We start from the raw sequence: 22194 nt of genomic DNA, 5'->3' as shown, positions 1-22194 counted from the left end.
TCATGTAAACGAGTCAAACACCATCAGTGATGAGCCACACTTTAACTGGAACTTTATTTATGAAAGAAGAGGAAGAACTCTCAGAATCAGTTGAGACGTGATGAAGAAACTCATTTATAATATTCATTTATAAAAACTAACTACATTTCCTCGTAGCAAACAAAGAAAAGAAGGAACAGATCACAGCTCCTGCCTTCGTTAAACAAAATAAACAAATGCAACTAAAATTCACTCGTATAAAGCTAAAATTTACAGCAATCGAACACCAAAATGCTAATACTAATAATTTCTCTTACAGTAGATGAATATCAAACCTCATATTTACAGGAGAAACAAACCGTCGGCTTCACTCTATGTAAAAAATGACTAAACTGACATGTTTCTGATGTTTTCTCTCCCAGTGTGTCAGATCCTACCAAAGGGCGTGGTCTCTGTGATAGGCCCCGCCTCCAGCCCCGCCTCTGGGTCGACCATCAGCCACATCTGTGGGGAGAAGGAGGTGAGTGACATCTGAACATTTACATGTTAGTAGTAGAAATACCAGTATTACTACTTCTTCTACTTGTTTTACTTCTTACACATCCATGACAGCGTTATTATTTCCACTACGTCTGATTTAAAGGTCTCTACTCACTAACCCAGACCAGAGATACCAACGGTGAGAGAACGGTGGTGATGTCTTTGGTCTGGGCTCTAGATCGGTGGTCCTACGTCGCTGTGAGACAGGTTCAAGGACGGCATTTATGCTTTGATCGTGTATTTTTCATGGATGGACGGCGCACGCTGATGATGTTTTATTCTTCGTTCAGGTCGACTCACGTCCATCGTAGGCTGAGATTCAGCTGTGTTTTCATGGTTTAATCTGCACAGAGCAAACTTCACGTCGTGCCCAGAGGTTATTAGAGATCATGTGGTAAAGCGTAGCAAGATGTGGACTCATAAGATTGTTAAAATCACACAGTGTGAAGAGGCCTTTAAGTGGTTGGAATCAGTTGGAGTTCTGACTGTGACTTTAACTCATTTAGGGAATTTGTAATTGTGAAAAACATCATTTTAGAAAAGGAGATTTGTGTAAATTAGATGAAATGTCCTCATTGTGCTGGCAGAAACTAGTTGATGAGGTGAAGATTCTTCAATTCTCAAAGTAATATTCCCTGTATTTCTGCTGCTTTTTCTGAATCTGCTTCCACATTAACCACAGTGAGGACAGTAATGAAGGCCGACGGTACTCAGATGAAACGTGCATTAAAGGTGTCGCTTGCATGTGTTTTAGCAGCAGCTGTGACACTGAAACTGGGTTTAACTTGTGTCTAAGCGTCTTCCATCTCCTGTAAGCCTCTAACATCCTCCTCCTGCTGCTGCCCGGCAGGTCTCATATTACCGGACGCTCAGCCTGGATTAAAAATAAGCTGTGCAGATCAGAGGAAGCCCAGCTGAGCTAATTACAGTTTAGCGTTTGAACGTCTGCAGGTGTGAGCCGAGGTTAAGTCACTGAGTGGAGAATCACACGGGACGTTTGTCCTCCGACCGGATTCCCCGTTCAGCACTGATCTCATTCATTTTTCAATCTTGTCATTAATTTTTCAGCTTAAATACAGAAGCTGCCAGTCACAGGGTGGAGTCTGAGTGGAAAAGAGGAATCTTTAAAACTCTCCATGTCTCTCAAATTAGTGGAGAAACATCTCTGACGTCTTGGTGGATCTACAGTAGGTTTATTTCAACCTGCTGTCCCTTCACTGCGTCTGTTTTGGCCAAAATTGTTAAAACCGTCCAAAATTATATTAAAATTGTTCAAAACGACGATAAACTGACTACATTTTTGACCAGAATGAGACAAGATTGTCCAAAACGTGTTCAGAACAACTCCAAAAGTGTTCAAAATAATCCAAAAGGAGTCCAGAATGTCTCAGAAATTGTCCAAAATCATTCAAAAATCAAGAAGTGTCGCTGATTTCCGTTCAGCTTCCATCCCTGTTGAAGTGATGTCCTGGTGCAGTGATTCTCTGCTCCCAGTGCTCCTGCAGCATCTGGAACAATCATGTAAACGAGTCAAACACCATCAGTGATGAGCCACACTTTAACTGGAACTTTATTTATGAAAGAAGAGGAAGAACTCTCAGAATCAGTTGAGACGTGATGAAGAAACTCATTTATCCAAACAAACTTTTTACGTTTTCTTGAGTTTCCTCGTCGCAAACAAAGAAAAAGAAGGAACAGATCACAGCTCCTGCTTAGGAGACAGTTTAGGTTTATCTCAACCTGCTGTTCCTTCAGTGTGTCTGTTTTGGACAAAAGTTTTTAAAAAATGACTGAAAAACTGTCCAAAATTACATTAATGTTGTGAAAAATGATGATAAAACAACTACATTTTTGTCCAGAATGAGACAAGTGTGTCCAAAATGGTGAAAAACGTGTTCAGAATAGCTCCAGAACTGTACAAAATCATCCAAAAGCAGTCCAGAATGACTCAAGAACTGTCTAGAACGATGAAGACCTGAGTGTTTCCATGCCTGTCTGTGGATATTCCCATGTTCAGTGTGTGTTTGTGCTGCTGAGGTCAGAGAAAATTAGATTCCCAGCACAAAAAATGATCTTTTCTCTTGGCAGAGTAGCTTTTATTGAGCACATGGAGAGCTGAGCGTTGGGTCGGTCTTCCAGTAGATGTTGTGGAGGTGAAGCATCGTCTCCAGGATGTTCATCAGAGTGTAGATTCATTAGTGGTCGTTCCACAGCAGGTGTGGACACCTGGAGCATCAGTCTGCAGCAGAGCCATAAGATCAGGACCACCACCAGCTACCAGAGGAACAAAGGCCTTCAGGAGTTCCATCTTCCTTCCGATTCAGCTCCTCTAAGGATGGACACATTCCAGACAACTTTTAGGACATTTTGGGCAATTTTCGAGTCATTTCGGACAAATTTTGACTCAGTTTTGAAGTCGTTATGGAGAACTATTAAGGCATTTTGTCACTTCAAACATATTTTGAGACAATTTAGACAAGTTTTTGTCATTTCCGACAAGTTTTGAGGTATTTAGAACAGTTTGGAGTCATATTGGACTCGTTCCACGTCTTTTTGAGAAGATTTTCAGAGTATTTGGACAAGAAGTTTTCAAAGTGGAAAATTTATGAGTAATTTTGGATGAGGTTAAAGTAATTTCGGATGTGTTCATAGTCATTTTGCAGTAATGTTGAAGTCATTATAGACAACTGTTTTTGAGATTTTGAACAGATTTTGAAGCATTTTGAATGGCTTTGAGTCATATTAGAGTAGTTTCAAGTCTTTTCGAAAAGATTTTGAGATAATTTGGACAATAAGGTGTCATAATGGACAATACTGGATGAGATTGAAGTCATTTTTGACCAGTTTGAAGTCATTTTGAAAGAGTTTGAAGTCATTTTGGACAAATTTCCACTATTTTTTAACAGATTTTGTGATACTTGGGACACAAATTTGTCATACTGGGCAGTCCCTGAATTATTTTTAAATGAGTTTGAAGTCATTTTGGAGAACTGTTGGAGGACATTTGGGAAAAAAACCCCAAATTGTCACTTCAAACAGATTTTGAGACATTTTGGACAGGCTTTTGTCATTTTGGACAAGTTTTGAGGCATTTCGAACAGTTTCATGATATTTTGGACGAGTTTTAAGCCTTTTCAAAAAGATTTTGAGGTCATTTGGACAAGAATGTGTCACAATGGGCAATTTTTAGTCCTTTTAGACAAATTCCCACTCTTTTCAAACAGAATTTGTGACACTTGGACACAAATTTGTCACACTGGGCAGTTCTGGAATTGTTTTTGGATGAGTTTGAAGTCATTCTAACCGAGTTTGTACAAATTTCAAGTTTTTTTGTACTAATCTTCAGTCATTCTCAACAATTTTTAACACATTGTGCACATTTTTTATCTAATTTTCAGCAACCGGTTATCAAAGTGAAATAGCTGTGGTTGTCATAGGGTCTGCCTTTACATTAAGCTGCTGGGTTTCAAAAAAATCCAACTCGCACATGGAAACAAACCAATGGATGAGTATGTTGGTGGTCAGACAGCAAGTATCCATGAATGGAGTCAGAAAAATGTTCATTTCAGGCTTTAGTCAACACTGAAAACAAAAGAAATTCATGTAAATATCTTTTTTTAATGTTATTTGTTCTGCTAAATAGTGTTTTGTGTGACTCCGTGTTTCCATGAATCTCTACATTGGAGAAGGACAGTGAGCAGGAACCATAGAGACATAACAGACCATTAACTGGAACTACACAGGTTCAAATAAAGTCTTATTATCTTTTACTGCAGCAGAACCCTTCCACCACCTTTTATTCATCCCTTCTCTTTCTGTTTATCTCCCACAAAGCCGGCCGTTAGAACTTCTTTGATATTAATGTGTTTTGTGCGTGAAGGTGAGCACAAGCTGTGATTTCTGCTTGAAACACTTTTCTAATATCGTGATGATCGGAGGGGCTCTGCTCCATCCCAGATTTCCTTTTTCAAAGTGAACAAAGACGGGATTATTGGCCGGCGTCAGCGTCTGAGTGAAGCTTTGACTTCTCTTATCAGGACTAAAGCCTGCATGGTTTGGTGATTTCTGCGGAAAAAAATATTTGTTCTCTTGATGTCGTAGTAGCCTCCATTTCTCTCCTGATTATTTTCCTCCTTCTGTCCTTTACTCCCATTTGATTTCTGTTCTGTTCTTTTCTTTTCTTCATTTTCTTTCTTTCTCCTTTTTTTACCCTTTCATTAACTTTTTCTCTGAGTCAGTTCCTTTAATTCACTTTTATTCATGTTTTACTGAAGAAATACCACATAAATACTCTGCTACAAGTAAATGCATCAAAGCATTAGTACCAAAACATACTTCAAAGTAATTATGCACAATAATATGTATTATTATATTACTGCCTGTTAACTGCTAATACATTCATCACTTTAATGTTGCAGCTGGTAAAGGAGGTAAAAGTTTATTAGCTTTAATATTAACATGTTAATTTTCCTCCAGGGATCAACAACATGTAATTTTATCTAATAAAAGTAGAATGTTTGCCTTAGAATTGTGGTGCAGTGAAAGTAAAAAGTAGCACAAAGAGTCAGTGGATTCAAGAATTTCCTTTTCTTTTCAATAATTCTTTCTCGGACTGACTGACCTTCAGTTCTTAAAGTAATGATGGACTGTCTGTTCTCTCAGCTGATTGGTTCTTGCCATAATATGGACCATAACAGTTGTCAAACAGGGCTGTCAACTGTGGACCAACCAGACTTCTGATGGTCCCAATCCCATGAAGAAGACAAGAAGTTCCACAGATGAACCTTGACAAGGAACACCTGAGGAGTGAAACCATTTCAGGTTTTACCTCATGAAGCTCATCCAGAGAACGCCAAGAATGTTCAAAGCAGGAATCAAAGCAAAAAATCTAAAATATCAAACATGTTTTGACTTATAATGCCTTACTTCAGTGAGAATCTACAATAAAAACAGTCATGAAAATAAAGAGAAACCATTAAATGAGAAGGTGTGTCCAAACTAAAGACTGGTCTTGTTTGTTACCTTAAAGCAAACCCCTGAGCTGCTCTTGTTTCCTTTCCTTTCCACTTGTTTCCTAATTCTTACTTCTCCCTGCTCCCTCAGATCCCTCACGTGAAGATCGGTCCGGAGGAAACCCCGAAGCTGCCGTACCTTCGCTTTGCCTCGGTGACGCTCTACCCGAGCAACGAGGACCTGAGCCTGGCCATCGGATCCATCCTGCGCTCCTTCGGAAACCCGACGGCCAGCCTCATCTGTGCCAAAGCAGAATGTGAGTCAGACAGGAAGTCTTTTGCTTTGTGGTTCCAGCACAGATCTGTCCACTTCCACAGTGAAATCAGCGTCTTTAGGAGCTGAACTGGAGCTTCTGGTTGAATATTCAGTGTTTGTCTGCAGGAATTAGATTCTTAAAGTCCTGAGAAGCAGAATGTGGTGCACCAGGAATGATTAGTCATTTTCAATGAAAGTGTGGAAAGAGATGGCGTGAAAGTTTACAGGAGTGGCCTCGTTCCATCGTAGAGTAGAATCCAACAGCTTCGACTGTGACATTGAGCACAAGTAGGAGCTGCTGCACGTAACTCCAGGTCTATGAGCACGTAGGAAACAGAATAATGAAGGTCTGTTCTGATAGTCCATCTGGTGAATGTTAGAGTAGAGACTTCTACTGGACGAGGACATGGAGAGGACAAAAAACGACCTCTCTGAGTTGTACTAATGAGCAGCGAGACCCACACAGCAGCTCTTCATGGCCACTCTGAAGTATCTACACTGGAGAAAGTACTGAAAGAGGTTCTCCTGGGACGGTTCCTGCAGTCAGAACACGCACAAAGATTCCTGCATAATGCAAAAATAATAGCAGTATAGAAGAATATGATCAGATTTTAAGTTCATTTCATCCTTTTACAGTCAAAGTCAACCACTGTTTTTTTAAAAAAGACTTTTGAGCATAAATTCTCTAAATGTTTGAGCACCAGTCTGACAGTTAAAGTCTGTAAATCCTGCAGAGGGACTCCAACAGTGAACAACAACATCTGATTAGTTGATGTACAGCTTCCCAGCATGTCGGCGTGATGAAGCAGCTGCTCCCTGCTCAGTCCTCTGGTGTTTCTTCACCACCCTCCTCATCATCACCTGCAGACATCAGTTCTGTCTGATCAGAGACAAACCTTCTTCATCGTGTCACATCTTCTCTCCATCTCCTCCGTCTGTCCCTGTTTCAACAGTAAGGGCTTTTATTTAACAACATCTGGAATCATTTAACTCGTCTGAGAAACTTTTAATCGGTTCTAGATAAATGGGACTAGTTCTAGATACATGTAATGAGTGTTAATTAGACATAATGAGTTCTAGATGGATTTAATGAGATGCAGATCCATTTTATGAGTTCTAGATACATGTAACAAGTGTTATTTATATTTGACAAGTTATAGATACACGTATCAAGTTCTAGATACATTTAATGAGTGTTAATTACTGCTGGAAACTTTTAATTAGTTCAACATACATATGACGAGTTCCAGACATATTTAATCTGTGTATATATTATTTATTTTGAGAAACAGTTAGTTAGATCTAGATGTAATGAAATTTAGATATTGTTAACGAGTGTTAATCACATGTAACGAGTTCTAGATACATGCAACAAGTGTTAATTACTTTTGATAAGTTCAAGATCCATGTAACGAGTTCAAGAAATGTTTAATTAGTTCTAGATTCATAAAATAAATTCTAGATACATGTAATGAAATCTAGATTCATGTAATGAGTTCTAGATATGTGTAATAAAATGTAGATACCTGCAGTGAATTTAAAAAAATTTTTTTATTACCTTTGAGATGCATATAATGAGTTCTAGATACATGTAATGAGTTCTAGAAACATTTAATTAGTTCTAGATACATGTAATGAGTTCTAGAAACATTTAATTAGTTCTAGATACATGTAATGGTTTCTAGATACAAGTAACAAATGCTAAGTATATTTAATAAGTTGGAGATACATGTAATGAGTTTGAGAAACATTGAATTAGTTCAAGATTCATGTAACTTTCAGCTGTGATGCAACTTCTACTTGTGATCAGAGATTTTTCCAGCTCAGATGATCTCTGGATGTCTGTATAGATGCTATAAAAGAACAAAGACTGGACATTTCTGGTATTATCAGCTTGAAGCAGAGTGTCTCCTGTTTCTGCTGTGGACTAAAAACAGACGATCCAGAGAGTTTCTGTATTTATCAGCATGTGTAAGAAAAACTTATTATTGTAAATTCCTGCCTAACGTGTGGAGAATAGATGTCTGTAAGGTCAGATAGTGTTAAAGTCATCAGCTGCTAAACACAGTATTTATGGTTGTATTTCCCCAAAACGGAATAATTAAAATCTGGTGTTTCTCTTTCCTCTTCCTGCCTTTATCTTCCTTTCCTGCCTTTCTAAGTCCTCTAACCACTTCTCCTCTCCCTCCTCAGTCTCCTTCTTCTCTAACTTTTTCCTTCCACTCTTTCTTCATCAATCTCTCTCCAGTTTTTCCACCCGACTGAGCCGCCCTCGCTCACCGTTTTAATGTCTCTCCATCTTTAGCCGGGGCCTCGGCCGGTTAACGGCGGAGTTTAACGGGCCTGTATTGCTATCGTGAAAGGTGCTGTCGGCCAGTTAAAGCCAGCAGGGCCGTGATGAGCGCTTTATGGAGGCGATTAGATGAGACACGCCTGCTGCTTCTGTCAGGGACAGACGAGGAAACGAGACCAAGGCCGACCGGCTCTGAATGTTAAAATGGAGATGATGCAAGAACGGCACCAAAACTTCTCCAGGAAGCACTTTAATAATGGAACTTCCTCTGCTTTCTGACCTATATAATCTGCCTTCAAATGGATTCTTACATTCACATTTGGACTCAACAAAACACTGCAGTTATTTATGCAGCAGCACATTGCAGGATGGCAATATAAAGTAAACAAATAAAGCTCTGAGCTGTGAGGATACATTCAAAGTCCTGCTAGGTTCCTGGATAGTTCCCAGATGGTTCCTGGGTAGTTCCTAGATGGTTCCTGGTAGGTTCCTGGGTAGTTCCTAGATGGTAAGGATGTGAATGTTGAGCTGTTTAGGTCAGTTTTCTCTATTTGTATTCAGGTTTTTGGTCATCTATGACTCATTCCTGGTCAATTGACAATTATTTGTCTCTCTAATGACTCTGTCCCATCAATTTCTTTCTTTCTTTCTTTCTTTCTTTTTCCAAGTCAGAGCAATAATTTTACAAGTAAACAGGCGAAACCCTCAGATGAGCATCATTTATGGACCCGTCTCCCTGTTTCTGCTCACTTCTGACAGACGATGTTGTTGCTGCACCTGGATCTCTAAAAAACTTTGCAGCTCCTCCACAGTCATGTTTACCAGTGTTTTCCGTTGTCCGTAGGCCTGCTGCGATTGGAGGAGCTGGTTCGCCGCTTCCTCATCTCCAGGGAGACGCTGTCGGTGAGGATGCTGGACGAGAGTCTGGACCCGACGCCTCTGCTGAAGGAGATCCGTGACGATAAGGTGGCCACCATCATCATCGACGCCAACGCCTCCATCTCCTACCACATCCTCAGGAAGGTCGGGACACCCGAAAACACGAAATTAATCTACTGACTGTTTTACTGATTAGACACTGAATCTAAGTAACTCATCTGATTAAGCAGAAGGGTTTCATTTCATTTGAGCTCATTTTATTGTGACAAACTGTATGCCATTGGATAATGAATGGAATGGAAGCACCATTTTCTAAACTTGTGGTACAACTGATGTTATGATGGTTAAATATTTCATCCATTTCAGAAAATCTTCCAGGCCAGAAACTGAAGAAAAAGGAAATAGTAGATGTGATGGTAGATAAAATGTGTAGTTTTGCCAATAAAAATCTGGAATGGAGCAGTAGCTTAATATATTTAAATATAAAGCATTAATCTAAGTTACAGTTGGATTCATTTCAGTTTTATTTACCCACATGAATCATCTCAGAACACTTTGCAATATTATGTTAGAGGGGCTAAACCAACAAATTCAGTGATTCACTTTGTGCAGTTCTTTGGGAACTAAAATCGCTCCAGCAGAACCAGGCTCAGGGAATGCAGCCGTCTGCCTCGACTGGTTGGGGTGAGGTTTGTGTAGAGAAACCTTTGAAACATTTATACCGTCATTTCAGGGGGATTTAACTGTCAAACTGGAAGTCATTTTAAGATTATTCAGTTCAGAAATACAAAGGTCCTCGGTTTACAACGTCCTCGACTTACAGCGTTTCATCGTTACGTCAGAACTGGTTATGTGGAACTAGTTGACTAACGGAGCGGATGAATATGTCGTCATGGTGCTATCAGACAGCTTTGTTTCCATTCTCTGGTTGTACTCCACCTTGGATTGTGCTACATTCACTAACTTTTTGTCCTTCATTATGGCTCCCAGCGTAAGTCAGACTCTTCTGATGCTTGGAAGAAAAGGAAAGCCGTCTCCATGGAAGTGAAATTAGACAGAATAAAACACTGGGAACAGGAAGAAACACCGACCAACATGGGTCCAGTTGTAAAAACAGGTCAACATATTGTAGCGACCCTCTGTGATGAATGAGTGAGACTTTATCTGGTTCTCTGCTGGTTTATTGAACCTTCATACAGGCTACTGTGGACCGTAGCCAACGCCAGAATAACTAGAAAAACCCCATAACTTAGCTCCAGAATTAGCCACCGTTCCCAGCTCTCTCTACTGCTGACTCTCAGCCAATCAGAGGTGAGCTAACTAAACATGGCACGTTCACTGACATTAGGTAAATCTGGAACTGAACAATAAACATTGAAACCTCAACATCAACAACAACAATATCAGTCCGTTACAATATTCTGTTATCTTCTAGTAAAATGATTCATACATGCATGAAAGTCGTTGGTATTCATGACTTTTATGAAAAACTGATGGATATCATGATGCACGGAATGGATTTGTTTACATTTTCACCAGAGTTCTGACTTATGGAGAAAATCGACTCCGTAGATCAGTAGGAACAGAACTCTGATGGAAGTGGAGGACCTCCTGTATCAGAAAATGTGAGGTACCTGGAGTTCACTTGATGGAGTAGATAACAGCTGTAAATGTGTAAAACTGGCTGAGTAGAAGTGAATAAACCTGAGATATAAAGTTTAATCAACCAGTCACATAGACGGCGGTTACAGACAGAGTTTCTTCTTCATTAAACATTGAAAATCTATAACTTTTTCATTCAGAGTCAGTTCAAAGACAATCTCTGACTCTATTCCCATTAAATAAATTTCCATAAATTCTATAAAAGTCTACAGAGCTGAATTCAGTATAGACCTTAAATCATGGCTACAAATGTTTCTATTATTATAAAAAGAAACAACCATAACTTAATTTACTCGTAATCAGAGGTGGGTAGAGTATCCAAAAACTGTACTCAAGTAAGGGTAACGTTACTTCAAAATAATATCACTCAGGTAGAAGTAAAAAGTAGTCATCCAAAAAATTACTCAAGTAAGAGTAAAAAAGTATTTGGTGAAAAGACTACTCAAGTACTGAGTAACTGTTTGATTGTAATGTGCGATTTATTTTTTAGAAATGATGTGATCAGACAGACAGAAATGAAAAATAATGTGCAAATTCTGGTATTTCCAAATAATAAAATAAAAAATAGCAAAAATAATAAACATCTTTACAAAATGACAAGTTAAGGCACAAGAAACACACATTTCCAAATCTATTTTTTTCACAGCATAAAGCTTTTGAAACAAATACCTGTAGTAAGGTAACGTTTGTATGTTTGAACAGTGTAAACTACTTCCAGTGACTGGATCTACTGCATGCTGTATTAAACCCCGCCCCCACCACTGCATCACACTGGGCTACCAGCCTGACGTCATGCTTCAATTCGCCTATGTTAGTAAACAGAAGACAAAAGACGGAGATATCCATGCTAATGCTATGCTAATGCTATGCTAATGCTATGCTAACGTTGTCAGACTCCAAAGCAACATCAAACTTCTCTAAAATGCTCCCCTTTTTTCATTCATTGTGCAGAGTTTGTGCCGCCACAGTTCATATGAGGTCATGTGACTGCAGGGTGACGTCTGGTGAAACGGAATCAGGTGATGATTGTTGCTTCATCTGATTGGTGAAACACAGTCATGTGGTAGATCCACTAGGGGCATCTCTCTGATAAATAAAGCAGATCTAATGTGGTAAATAAAGAAATAAGGAGTGGAGTGTAGCCCAGTGTAACGGAGTAAGAGCAGCGTTTCTGCTTCACAGATCTACTCAAGTAAAAGTAAAAGTATGGCAGAGTAAAACTACTCTCAGAAGTACATTTTGTTCAAATAGTTACTCAAGTAAATGTAACAGAGTAAATGTAACTCGTTACTACCCACCTCTGCTCGTAATAAGAGATATACTAGATTTCCACCTTGTCTTCTGTTGTCAAACTAAAGAAACAAGAGTTTCTTTTGTTAGTTTTAACTCTAACTGTGCATCCTGGGAAATCACTTTACCTGCTAGTTTTTAATGTAATTTCATGCATTCATTAAACTCTTGGCTGTTTATTCATTCATTTTGTTGTTTTAAATCAAGGTATCTGCTATCAAGTGGTCTGAAAATAAAAACTAGACATTTAAAGTTCAGTTAACAGGAAATAAGGATTTATTTGAAGTAAACCAGAAAATTTCATGATGTTTTCCAATGCAGAAGAGACAGCTGAGCCTTTACAGAAAGAGGATCATGTGAAAATGTGAAGTAACTTCTTAGATAATTGTCTGGAGTTTGGTTGGTCAGCGGGTGAGAGGTATTTGAACCCATAACCTGAATAAGTTCATTTTTCTAACTATTTAAATCAACCATCACATATAAGTTGATCTATATGCCTAAATATGACCTGGTTTTAAACGAAACTAAGAATGTCTGTTGGTTTAGTTGTGTTAAAATCAGACTAATGTGACTCCATCAGCCCATTAACGGACTCCATGGAAACGTTCCTCTGCCTGGTAATGTGATTCGCAGTTGGAAAAAATCTGAGTGCTTCAACCTAAGTGCAGGTAAAAAAGAGTAAAGAACAAGTGGACTGATGAGTGGAAGCTTTTTCCATTGTAGAGCTTTTATGTCATTGTTCATGTTCTGAATCTCTCATCAACAGGCTGCTTAAGACCTGAAAAACTCCTCGTCACCCTCTTAGATGTAGTTTCCAGAAGTTTAGAATAAAACTGCCTGAAATAAAAGGCAGAACAGAACATTATTAGTCAGTAAAATACACATTACAACTTCCAGATCACAAAGTGTCCACAAAAGAGCATTTAGTCATCTGGAACTGAACCAGAGAGGATTTTACTTTATAAAAGACAAAAAACAACAAAAACAAGACAAAATATTCTAAAATGAGACACAAAACAACAGCAGAACAATGAGCAATCTAGTATTTTACTTTCTGATCCAAACAACTTGTCATGGTCTAGAAATTATTATAAATTTATAGTTTTACTAATTTACAATCTGCAGTTAATGTCTTCTCTGGAATTTTTACACTTTGAGGACCAGATTGGACCCTCTGGAGGACTGCTTTTGGCCCGCGGGCTTCATGTTGGACACCCCTGATCTAGAACTTCTATAATAATCAGGGTTGGAGAGAAGTCCATCACTGTCGGTGTTTGTTTCTCCAGATAGGCTGAGTGTTTGGGATCATCATCATGCGTTTGGAACCTTTCCAGCACAGCTTTCATGATTCCATGAATCTGGGTGATATCTCCAACATGTCACGTGACCATGTTGTGGTCCGCTAGTGACCGCCCGCCGTCTGTGCAATTTTCAGATGCGGTGCGTTGCCATGCGGGAAAATCACATCCAGTGGACACGTGGCTACATACTGTCAGATCAGTCACTGTCAGGTCAGAATGACAGAAGAAGAAGAAAGGGCGGTTTGGAAATCAACAAAAATCTGCCACGATGTCAGACCTTCACTACACAATCACAGAGCCCAAAAGCATTCATAAAAGTAGCATGTTTTTCAAAATTAAAGCGTGTAAGAATATTCTAGTAGCAGTGATCCACTGGTAAACGTGCAGAATGAGGACTCTTAAATAACAGAGAAAAGAAACTGCATCTAGCACAGCTTCAGTCTGATTATCCTTCTGAAAACGCCGAGTACAGCTGCAACATCTCTGTTTCTGGTTGTGGTGTTTGCAGAGCAGATCAGGACCTTCAGACTGGCTGGTTCACTGCCAGAGCTGAGCTGAGGTTAGCAGCGTTTGGCAGGTTTCAGCTGAACTCTCAGATCTGTAACCTCAGGGCTGGAGCAGTTCAGGATAAAGAATGAAATCAGAACGTCCTGACGTTCCTCTGAGAGCTTCTACAGGTTAATGGATGAAAAACTAATGGAAGGGATCCCAGTTTACATCCCCACTGGTTTAGAGCATTTATACTGGGAGAGGTCTGCTGGAAATGTGGCGACTATTCAGACCGGGGGTGTCCAACATGAGGCCTGTGGGCCAAAAGTGGTCCTCCAGAGGGTCCAATCCGGCCCTCAAAGTGTAAAAATTCCAGAGAAGACATTAACTGCAGATTGTAAATTAGTAAAACTATAAATTTAAAATCATTTCTAGACCATGACAAGTTGTTTGGATCATAAAATAAAATACGAAATTATTCATTGTTCTTTTGTCGTTTTGTGTCTCGTTTTTGTAATATTTCGTCTTGTTTTTGTTTTGTTTTTTTTCCTTTTTAAAATCCTCTATGGTTCAGTTCCAGGTGACTAAATGTTGTGTTCCTTTGTCGACACTCTGTGATCTGGAAGTTGTAATGTGGAAATGATGAACTGAGGCTGAATGTTGATGAAACTGAACTAATTTTTCTTAAGAAATTTCAGGTTGTTCATAAAGTTTTGTTTAAAAAAAAGATAATTCCTTAAATGTGAACATTTTTGCAGTAAAACAAAGGAACCATTAGGAGTTGTGGTTATTTCTAGGTTATTCAGCTGTGGTTTTACTGGTTTTACTGGAGATCAGACTGGACTGGATGTGGAACCTGGACTAGGATGAGTTTGGCTCCTCTGATCCAGACTAATTCCAATACGACTCCCCAGACGTCTCAGTTTTTATCCAGGTTTTCTCCCAGGTTAAACTCAGATGTCTGGACGTCTTTTCACCTGCAGATCTTCCAGTGAGAGCTCCTCTCAGCTCTGATTTTCTTCCTCATTACTTCCCCCTGAACTTTTCTTGACAGTTTTCCGTCTCTGTTGTGTAACCGGCTGCTTTCTTTCTATTAAAGACGCAGACCGACACGTAATTCAGGCTGGAAATATATAGAAGGACTTTAAAATAAACTGTGACTCATGTTCCTCTGGATGAAGTTTCCTGTCTCACAGCGCTTTCTTCTTCTTCTGCTTGTTTTGTGGTGACCTGCAGGCCAACGAGCTGGGGATGACGTCGGCCTTCTACAAATACATCCTGACCACCATGGTAAGAGCTGCAGCCTCCAGTAAAACCCCTCTACATCTACATCTCCATCTCCATCTGCACCACCAGCTCCACCTCATTCTGTGGTCCTTTTCTGCTTCTTTGTGGTTGTTTTGTGTCTAATCTTGATCACGCTGTGTGTCATTGTGTCTCCTTTGTGTCTCACTTTTATCTATTTCTGGTTGTTTTGTTTGAATCACATTTTTTTGTTGTTTTGCATTTGATTTTGAGTCTTATTTTGGTGATTTTGTGTGTAATTGTGGTTGTTTTGCACTTTATGTTGGTCATATTGTGTCTCATTTTGATCATTTTCTTTCTCTTTGTGGTGATTTTGTGTCTGATTTTGATCTTTTTGTGTGTAATTGTGCCTCCTTTGTGTCTCATAATGATCACTTTTGCCTATTTGTGGTTGTTTTGCATTTGATTGTGGCCGTTTTGTGTCTTATTTTGATGATTTTGTGTGTAATTGTATTTTTTTGTCTCTGTGTGTCTGCCTCTGGTTGTTTTGTGTCTTGTTGAGGTCACTGTATGTTATTTTAGCTCTTTTGCATTTTGTTTTGCTCCTTTTGTGTCTTTCTGTGGTCATTTTGTGTGTCATTTTAGTTGTTTTGTGTTTTATTTGCATTCTCTTTTGTTTCATTTTGTTAATTTTGTGTATAGTCGTGGTTGTTTTGCACTTCATGTTGGCCATATCGTGTCTCTTTGTGGTTATTTTATGTCTAGTTTTGATCAGTTTGTGGTCAGTTTGGATTATATTTCAATGCTGTGGTTGTTGTGCATCTCATTTTGGTCATTTTGTGTTTAATTGTGGTCATTTTGTGTCTTTTTGTGGTTATTTTGCAACTCCCTGGTCATTTTCTGTGTTTTCGTGGTAATGTTGTGCCTCACTGTGGTAGTTTTGCTTTTTATTTTGCTCCTGTTGTGTCTCATTTTGGTTGTTTTGTGTTTCTTTGTTGTCTTTTTGTGGTTACTTTGTGCCTCATTCCTGTTGTTTTGCGTTGCTTTGCTTCTTGTTTTGGGCATTTTCTGTTTCATTGTGATCATTTTGTCCCTCTTGATGATCACTTTGTGTCTCTTTGTTGTCATTTTGTGTCTTTTTGTTGTAACATCGTGCCTTATTTTACTTTTGGTCATGTTGCCTCTTCTTGGTGAGGTTTTGTGATCATGTTGTGTCTCATTTTAGTTGATTTGCATTTTGTTTTGGACTTTTTGTGTTTCATTTTGTGTTCCTTTGCTTTCCTTTATCCTGTTCTGTCCTATTCCTTCGCTGGTCTGTTCCATCCTGACCTCCGTCCAGCTGCAGGATGTTTTCAGGTCACATCTTACCTCTAAACTCTCTGCTTTGCCTCCATCTATCTTGTCTTTCCTCCCTCCTCCTCATCAGAGATGCATGCCGGTCTTGCTGCCGTTTGTCATCATTAGAATTCCGCTGTATGGTGTCGTGTCCTTGTACGAGGAGATAATAACTCGTCTGGATATCTTTAACGGGGCCCTTCATGCTCACTAGCCAAAGGCGAAATCAGCAACAAAACCCTGGAAACGGACCAGAAGGAAAATGATTCCCTCACTTCAGCTCCTCCAGCTGCCGCCGTCTCTGACCTGAATTTAACTTTGTGTTTCCACCACGCTCTGCCGACTGCTCAGGGTTCCACAGGGTGTCAGAGTTCAGCAGCAGACGTCTCACTTTAGAAACACGAAAAGCAACCAACAGGCAGAGAAGAACAAAAACAGCAGCTGGAATAAGATTTAGTGTGAGATGTTTGACCCACAGGACGTCTCTACATTTACTGGAAAAGTCCTGCTGCTACATGTGAGAGGATTCACACTGAAATGCACAGAAAGACAGATTTCCTCACTTGTTTTGGTTTTTTTCACTTACTTTGTTTCTCATTTTTGTCATTTTCAGATGATTTCAGTCTTTTTGTGTCTCATTTTGACTTGGTTTGTCATTTTGTGGTTCTTTTGTTCTTCATTTGGAACATTAATTCCTTAATTTTGTTGTTTCTGTGTCTGATTTTAGTTGTTTTGCAATTTATTTAGTTGTTTTGTCTCATTTTTGTCTATTTTTTTTTCAATCGGCGATTATTTTGGGCTGTGTTTGCTTCTTTATGGTCATGTTTTTTGTTTGATTTTAGTAGTGTTTTATCTCATTTCTGTCATTTTGTGTCTCATTTTGATTTGGTTTGTCTTTTTATGGCTGTTTTGCATTTCATTTTGGACATTTTGTGTCTCTTTGTGGTCAACATGTGTCTTATTTTAGTTGTTTTGCATTTTATTTTGGAGCTTTTGTGTGCAGTTATGGTTGTTTTGCCCTTTATTTTGGTAGTCTTGCATCTCTTTGTGATTACTTTGGTACTCTCTGTAGTAGTTTTGCATCTTTTTTGTGCTTTTATGTTTCATTTTGGTCCTTTTGTGTTTCTTTGTCAATGTTTTGTATGTTTTTGTGCCTAATTTGTGTCTTATATTATATATGTTTTTAGTTGTTTTGCCTTTTATTTTGGTAATCTTGCATCACTTTGTAGTTGTTTTGTGTCTTGTTTTTATTCTTTTATGTCTTAATTTGGTCTTTTTGCATTTGTTTGTCATTGTTTTGTGTCTTTTTGTGGCTAATTTGTGTCTTTTGTAGCAGTTTCGTTTGGTTTGTGTCTCATTTTTTGGATATTCAATTCTTTAATTTCCTTTCCTTGTTTTTAAGATAAGTCCTTTATTTCTCCCCACGCCAGGGGAAATTTACATTGTTACAGCAGCTTATGTAGCAATAGACGTAGTGATATGAATAAAATAATAATAGAACAGTCACTGCAGTCACTTTTTTGTCTCATTTTAGTTGTTCTGCATTTTATTTTGGTTCTTTTTGCGATTCATTTTGCTAATTTTGTGAGTCATTCTTTGTTGCATTTCATTTTGGGTCTCTTTGTGGTCTTTTTCTGTCTCTGTGGTTGCATTGCATTTTGTTTGGCTCATTAGTTCGTTCATTTTGTGTCTCATTCTGGCCATTTTCATAGTTTTGTGTTATATTGTGTATCAAAGTGGTTGTTTCTCTGCTGTTTGTGGTTGTTTGGCGTCTCTTTTTGGTCACTTTGTGTTTATTTCTGTCAGTTTGCAGCTGATTTGCATTTAATTTCATTCCTTAATTACTGCTTAACTTTGTCTCTTTGAGGAAAAATAGACACAAATTGATCATAAAGGGACAAAACAAGTAGAAAGAGGAAATCCAAGCAAATGCAACAGCATTACAGGATTACATTTATTATTTTTGTTGTGAGGTTGTGTCCTGTTAATGTGGTTTAATCTGCTGGAAGACTGCAGCCGTTATTCAGACCACAGTATGGAATAAGTGCATCCTTATCTGCTAAAACTGAGTATACCTAAGTTGGTTCAGTTTGTCTGATAAACTGCAAAAAAACCCCGACAAATATTCCCGTTTGAGAAGGTGGACTCATCCTTGCAGCTCCAGAGTTGGTTTTAGCTTCTTAAAGACAGACTTTCTTGCTTTGTTTCTCATTTTGTTCATCAATTTGTGTTGATTTTGTGTTTTATTTTGTTGGTTTTGTGTCTTTTTGTTGTTATTTTCTCTTGTTTGCTAGTCTGTGTTCACTTTTTTCTCAATTTAGTTCTTTTGTTTTAATTTGTGGTTATTTTCTGGATTATTTTAGTCATTTTGTGTCTAACTGGTTGTTTTGTGTTTTATTTTGTTGTCATTTATTGTCTCATTGTTTTGGTTTTATGTCTGATTTTGGTCATGATTATGGTTTTGTGGTTGTTTTTGGTCATTTTTCCACCATTTTGTATCAGCTTGTGTTTGCCTTTTCTCTCATTTTAGTTGTTTTTCTCATGTTTTAGGGCCATTTTGTGTCCTTATGTGGTTTCTTTCTGTCTCATTTTGGTCATTTTTCTGAAAAATGATCAAAGTAGTTAGCGATTAATTGATTCTAATACTTCATTGTTTAAGTTCAGCATGATTTAGTCAGATTGTTTTTGTCAAAAACTCAGCAAACATCCAATATCCATCCATCCATCATCCATCATCCATCATCCATCCATCTTCCATCCATCATCCGTCCATCAATCCATCATCCATCCATCATCCATTCATCCATCCATCCATCCATCCATCCATCCATCATCCATCCATCCATCCGTCCGTCCGTCCGTCCGTCCGTCCGTCCGTCCGTCCGTCCGTCCGTCCGTCCGTCCGTCCGTCCGTCCGTCTGTCCATCCGTCCGTCCATCCATCCATCCATCCATCCATCCATCATCCATCATCCATCATCCATCATCCATCCATCATCCATCCATCATCCATCCATCCATCCATCCATCCATCCATCCATCCATCCATCCATCCATCCATCCATCCATCCATCCATCATCCATCCATCCATCCATCCATCCATCCATCCATCATCCATCCATCCATCCATCCATCCATCCATCATCCATCCATCTTCCATCCATCCATCAATCCATCATCCATCCATCATCCATTCATCCATCCATCCATCATCCATCCATCTTCCATCCATCCATCATCCATCCATCCATCCATCCATCATCCATTCATCCATCCATCATCCATCCATCATCCATCCATCCATCATCCATCATCATCCATTTATCCATCTATCCATCATCCATCCATCCATTCATCCATTCATCAATCCATCATCCATCCATCCATCATCCATCCATCCATCATCCATCCATCCATCCATCCATCCATCATCCATCCATCCATCATCCATCCATTCATCCATCATCCATCCATCATCCATCCATCTATCATCCATCCATCTTCCATCCATCCATCAATCTATCATCCATCCATCATCCATTCATCCATCCATCCATCATTCATCCATTCATCAATCCATCATCCATCCATCCATCCATCCATCCATCCATCCATCATCCATCATCCATCCATCCATCATCCATCCATCCATCCATCCACCATCCATCCATCCATCCATCCATCCATCCATAAAGTCTGAATCTGACTTCCTGCTCTTTAAACCCTTAAACCTGAGCCATCCAGCTTGTCTTTAGAGTGCTGCAGCGTCTCCGTGTCCTTCTGGGATTCTGTCGCAGTGTTTCCTCCTCAGCAGAGCCCACGCCTCCAGCCAACTGCTCTTTGTCACGGCTGGCAGGCCGGCCGTGTGACAGCACACTTGGCCGCAGTCAGAATTGATTTGGCATCCGGCGACTGCAGCGGCAACGACAACAACAGCAACAGTTTCCCGACAGGCCGGGCCGTTGTTCAGTAAATAAGTGTCAGAGAGACTGAGGTTAGCGTCGAGGCTGAATCCTCTCAGGATGCTCAGCTAAATGCTCAGAGTTTTATAGACCCTGGATCTGCAAACCGGACGGATTCTGAGCCAGAATGTTTCAGAACCAGCCAAACGATGATGATGAGGATGGTCCGGTCCAACAACAGCAGCTCTACATTTAGATTTTTTATTGCTTCCTAAATAAACAACAAAACGGACATTTGCACAAACAACAGAGAGACATGAAGACAAGTCAGTGGCGGTTCTAGAATAAGTTTTCTGGGGGGCCCAAGGAGGGGCCGGTGTTTAATCACGGGGCCACATTAAAAAAAATGATATTTAGCTTCATATTAAAATCAAACAAATGTTTTTTTTTTGTTTTTTTTTTTTTTTTACAAAAACACTGCATCAATTAACATCATTTTGTGTCTCATTTTGTCGTTTTCAGATGATTTCAGTCTTTTGGTTTGTCATTTTGTGCTTCTTTTGTTCTTCATTTGAACCATTTTGTTCCTTCATTTTGTTGTTTTTGTGTCTGATTTTTGTTGTTTTGCTGTTTATTTTGGGGGTTTTTTGTCTCATTTTTGCCTTTTTGTTCAATTGGTGGTCCTTTTTGGGCTGTCTTTGCCTCTGTGGTCACTTTGTGTTTTTCACATCACACTTTTTGTTTGATTTTAATTGTTTTGCAGCTCATTTATGTCATTTTATGTCTCATTTTGGTTTGGTTTGTCATTTTATGGTTGTTTTGCATTTCATGTTGGGAATTTTGTGCCTCTTTGTAATCAATGTGTGTCTCGTTTTAGTTGTTTTGTGTTTTATTTTGGTGCAGTTGTGTGCAACCATCCATCATGCATCAACTGAAACATTGAGGTTGTCAGGGCTAGTGCTGCAATGTGGAAAATCAGGAATATTTGAAATCAATCACATGGAACAAAGTGGTTTGTTTTCCTGATGTCCTAAATCCTAGAACTACAGCAGCAGGATGCGGTGTTGGTGCTGTCTGGAAAACTGGTCCTGAAATCCGTTAAGATCCACGGCCTTGGCCTGTCTAGATTCTTCTATATCTGTGGAAAGATGCACAGTAGACATAATTTACAACTACAATTATATTTTGATTTATTTAATGCATCTTCTCTCTCTCTCTGCAAATGAATCCTTCACTTTTCTGTCTTCTACTTCATCAGTGCAGACGGCGTGTCGCCATCATCTGGAAAAGTTCTCTCTCCATTTTTGAACCTCTTTGTTGAAACTCAGTGGAAAAAATTCAAAAAATTCCAGCTTCTTATCATGAAATCAGAAACATCCCTCATATAAAAGCAGCGACACGCCGGATGATGACATTTCTGAGTAACGGAGTCGACAGGGGAGGTGTTTCTGTAGATTCAGTCGTGTTCAGTCGTGTTTTCATGAGCTTCTGAAAGGAAACATTCTCCCTTTTAACCCTTTTACCCTCCAAGTAACCCTGAGTTGTTTTACTTTTAGTCACTCTGGGATAATTTTTTACTGAAACATAAAGTCCTGCTTCTGTATGAAAACAGCACAAACAAGGTGGAAAAAATTCTTCAAAAATATAAAATAAAAACTATTTAAAACGTGAAAATGAAGGCAAATATCTGGAAAATAATTACACTTTTATACAATTAAAAACAGTAATTTGACAAAAGATTAAATTATTATTTCTAAAAATACACATTTACACAAAAACAAAACAAAATATTACAAAAATAAGACACAAAACGACAACAAATTTGACAAACGACACGAAGCAAAACCAAAAAGAGACAAAGTAAAACACAAAACGACAAAAGTCAGACAAAAAACAACAAGGAACAAAAAACAAGACAAAAATGAGACACAAAACGACAAAAAATGAAACAACACGAAAAAAATTTGACAAAAAAGTTATAAAGCGAGAAACAAAATGGACAAAAAATGCA

At 38.9% G+C, this 22194-nt stretch overlaps 1 protein-coding gene across 2 annotated transcripts in view; it reads left to right on the top strand.

The window, feature by feature from the left end:
* Positions 1-22194, top strand: part of LOC111567355 (glutamate receptor ionotropic, kainate 5-like) — a 320960-nt gene that overhangs the window by 204619 nt on the left and 94147 nt on the right. For both annotated transcript variants that reach the window (XM_055018245.1, XM_055018246.1), the window contains exons 5-8: positions 402-499; positions 5623-5788; positions 8925-9103; positions 14938-14991. In XM_055018245.1, coding sequence (XP_054874220.1) covers positions 402-499; positions 5623-5788; positions 8925-9103; positions 14938-14991 — 497 coding nt within the window. The remainder of the gene's footprint in view (positions 1-401; positions 500-5622; positions 5789-8924; positions 9104-14937; positions 14992-22194) is intronic.

The sequence above is a fragment of the Amphiprion ocellaris genome, chromosome 15, assembly GCF_022539595.1.
Source record: "Amphiprion ocellaris isolate individual 3 ecotype Okinawa chromosome 15, ASM2253959v1, whole genome shotgun sequence".
Classification (NCBI taxonomy): Eukaryota; Metazoa; Chordata; class Actinopteri; family Pomacentridae; genus Amphiprion; species Amphiprion ocellaris.
Note: the sequence above shows the minus strand (reverse complement) of the source record. Positions and strands in the feature narration are given on the sequence as shown.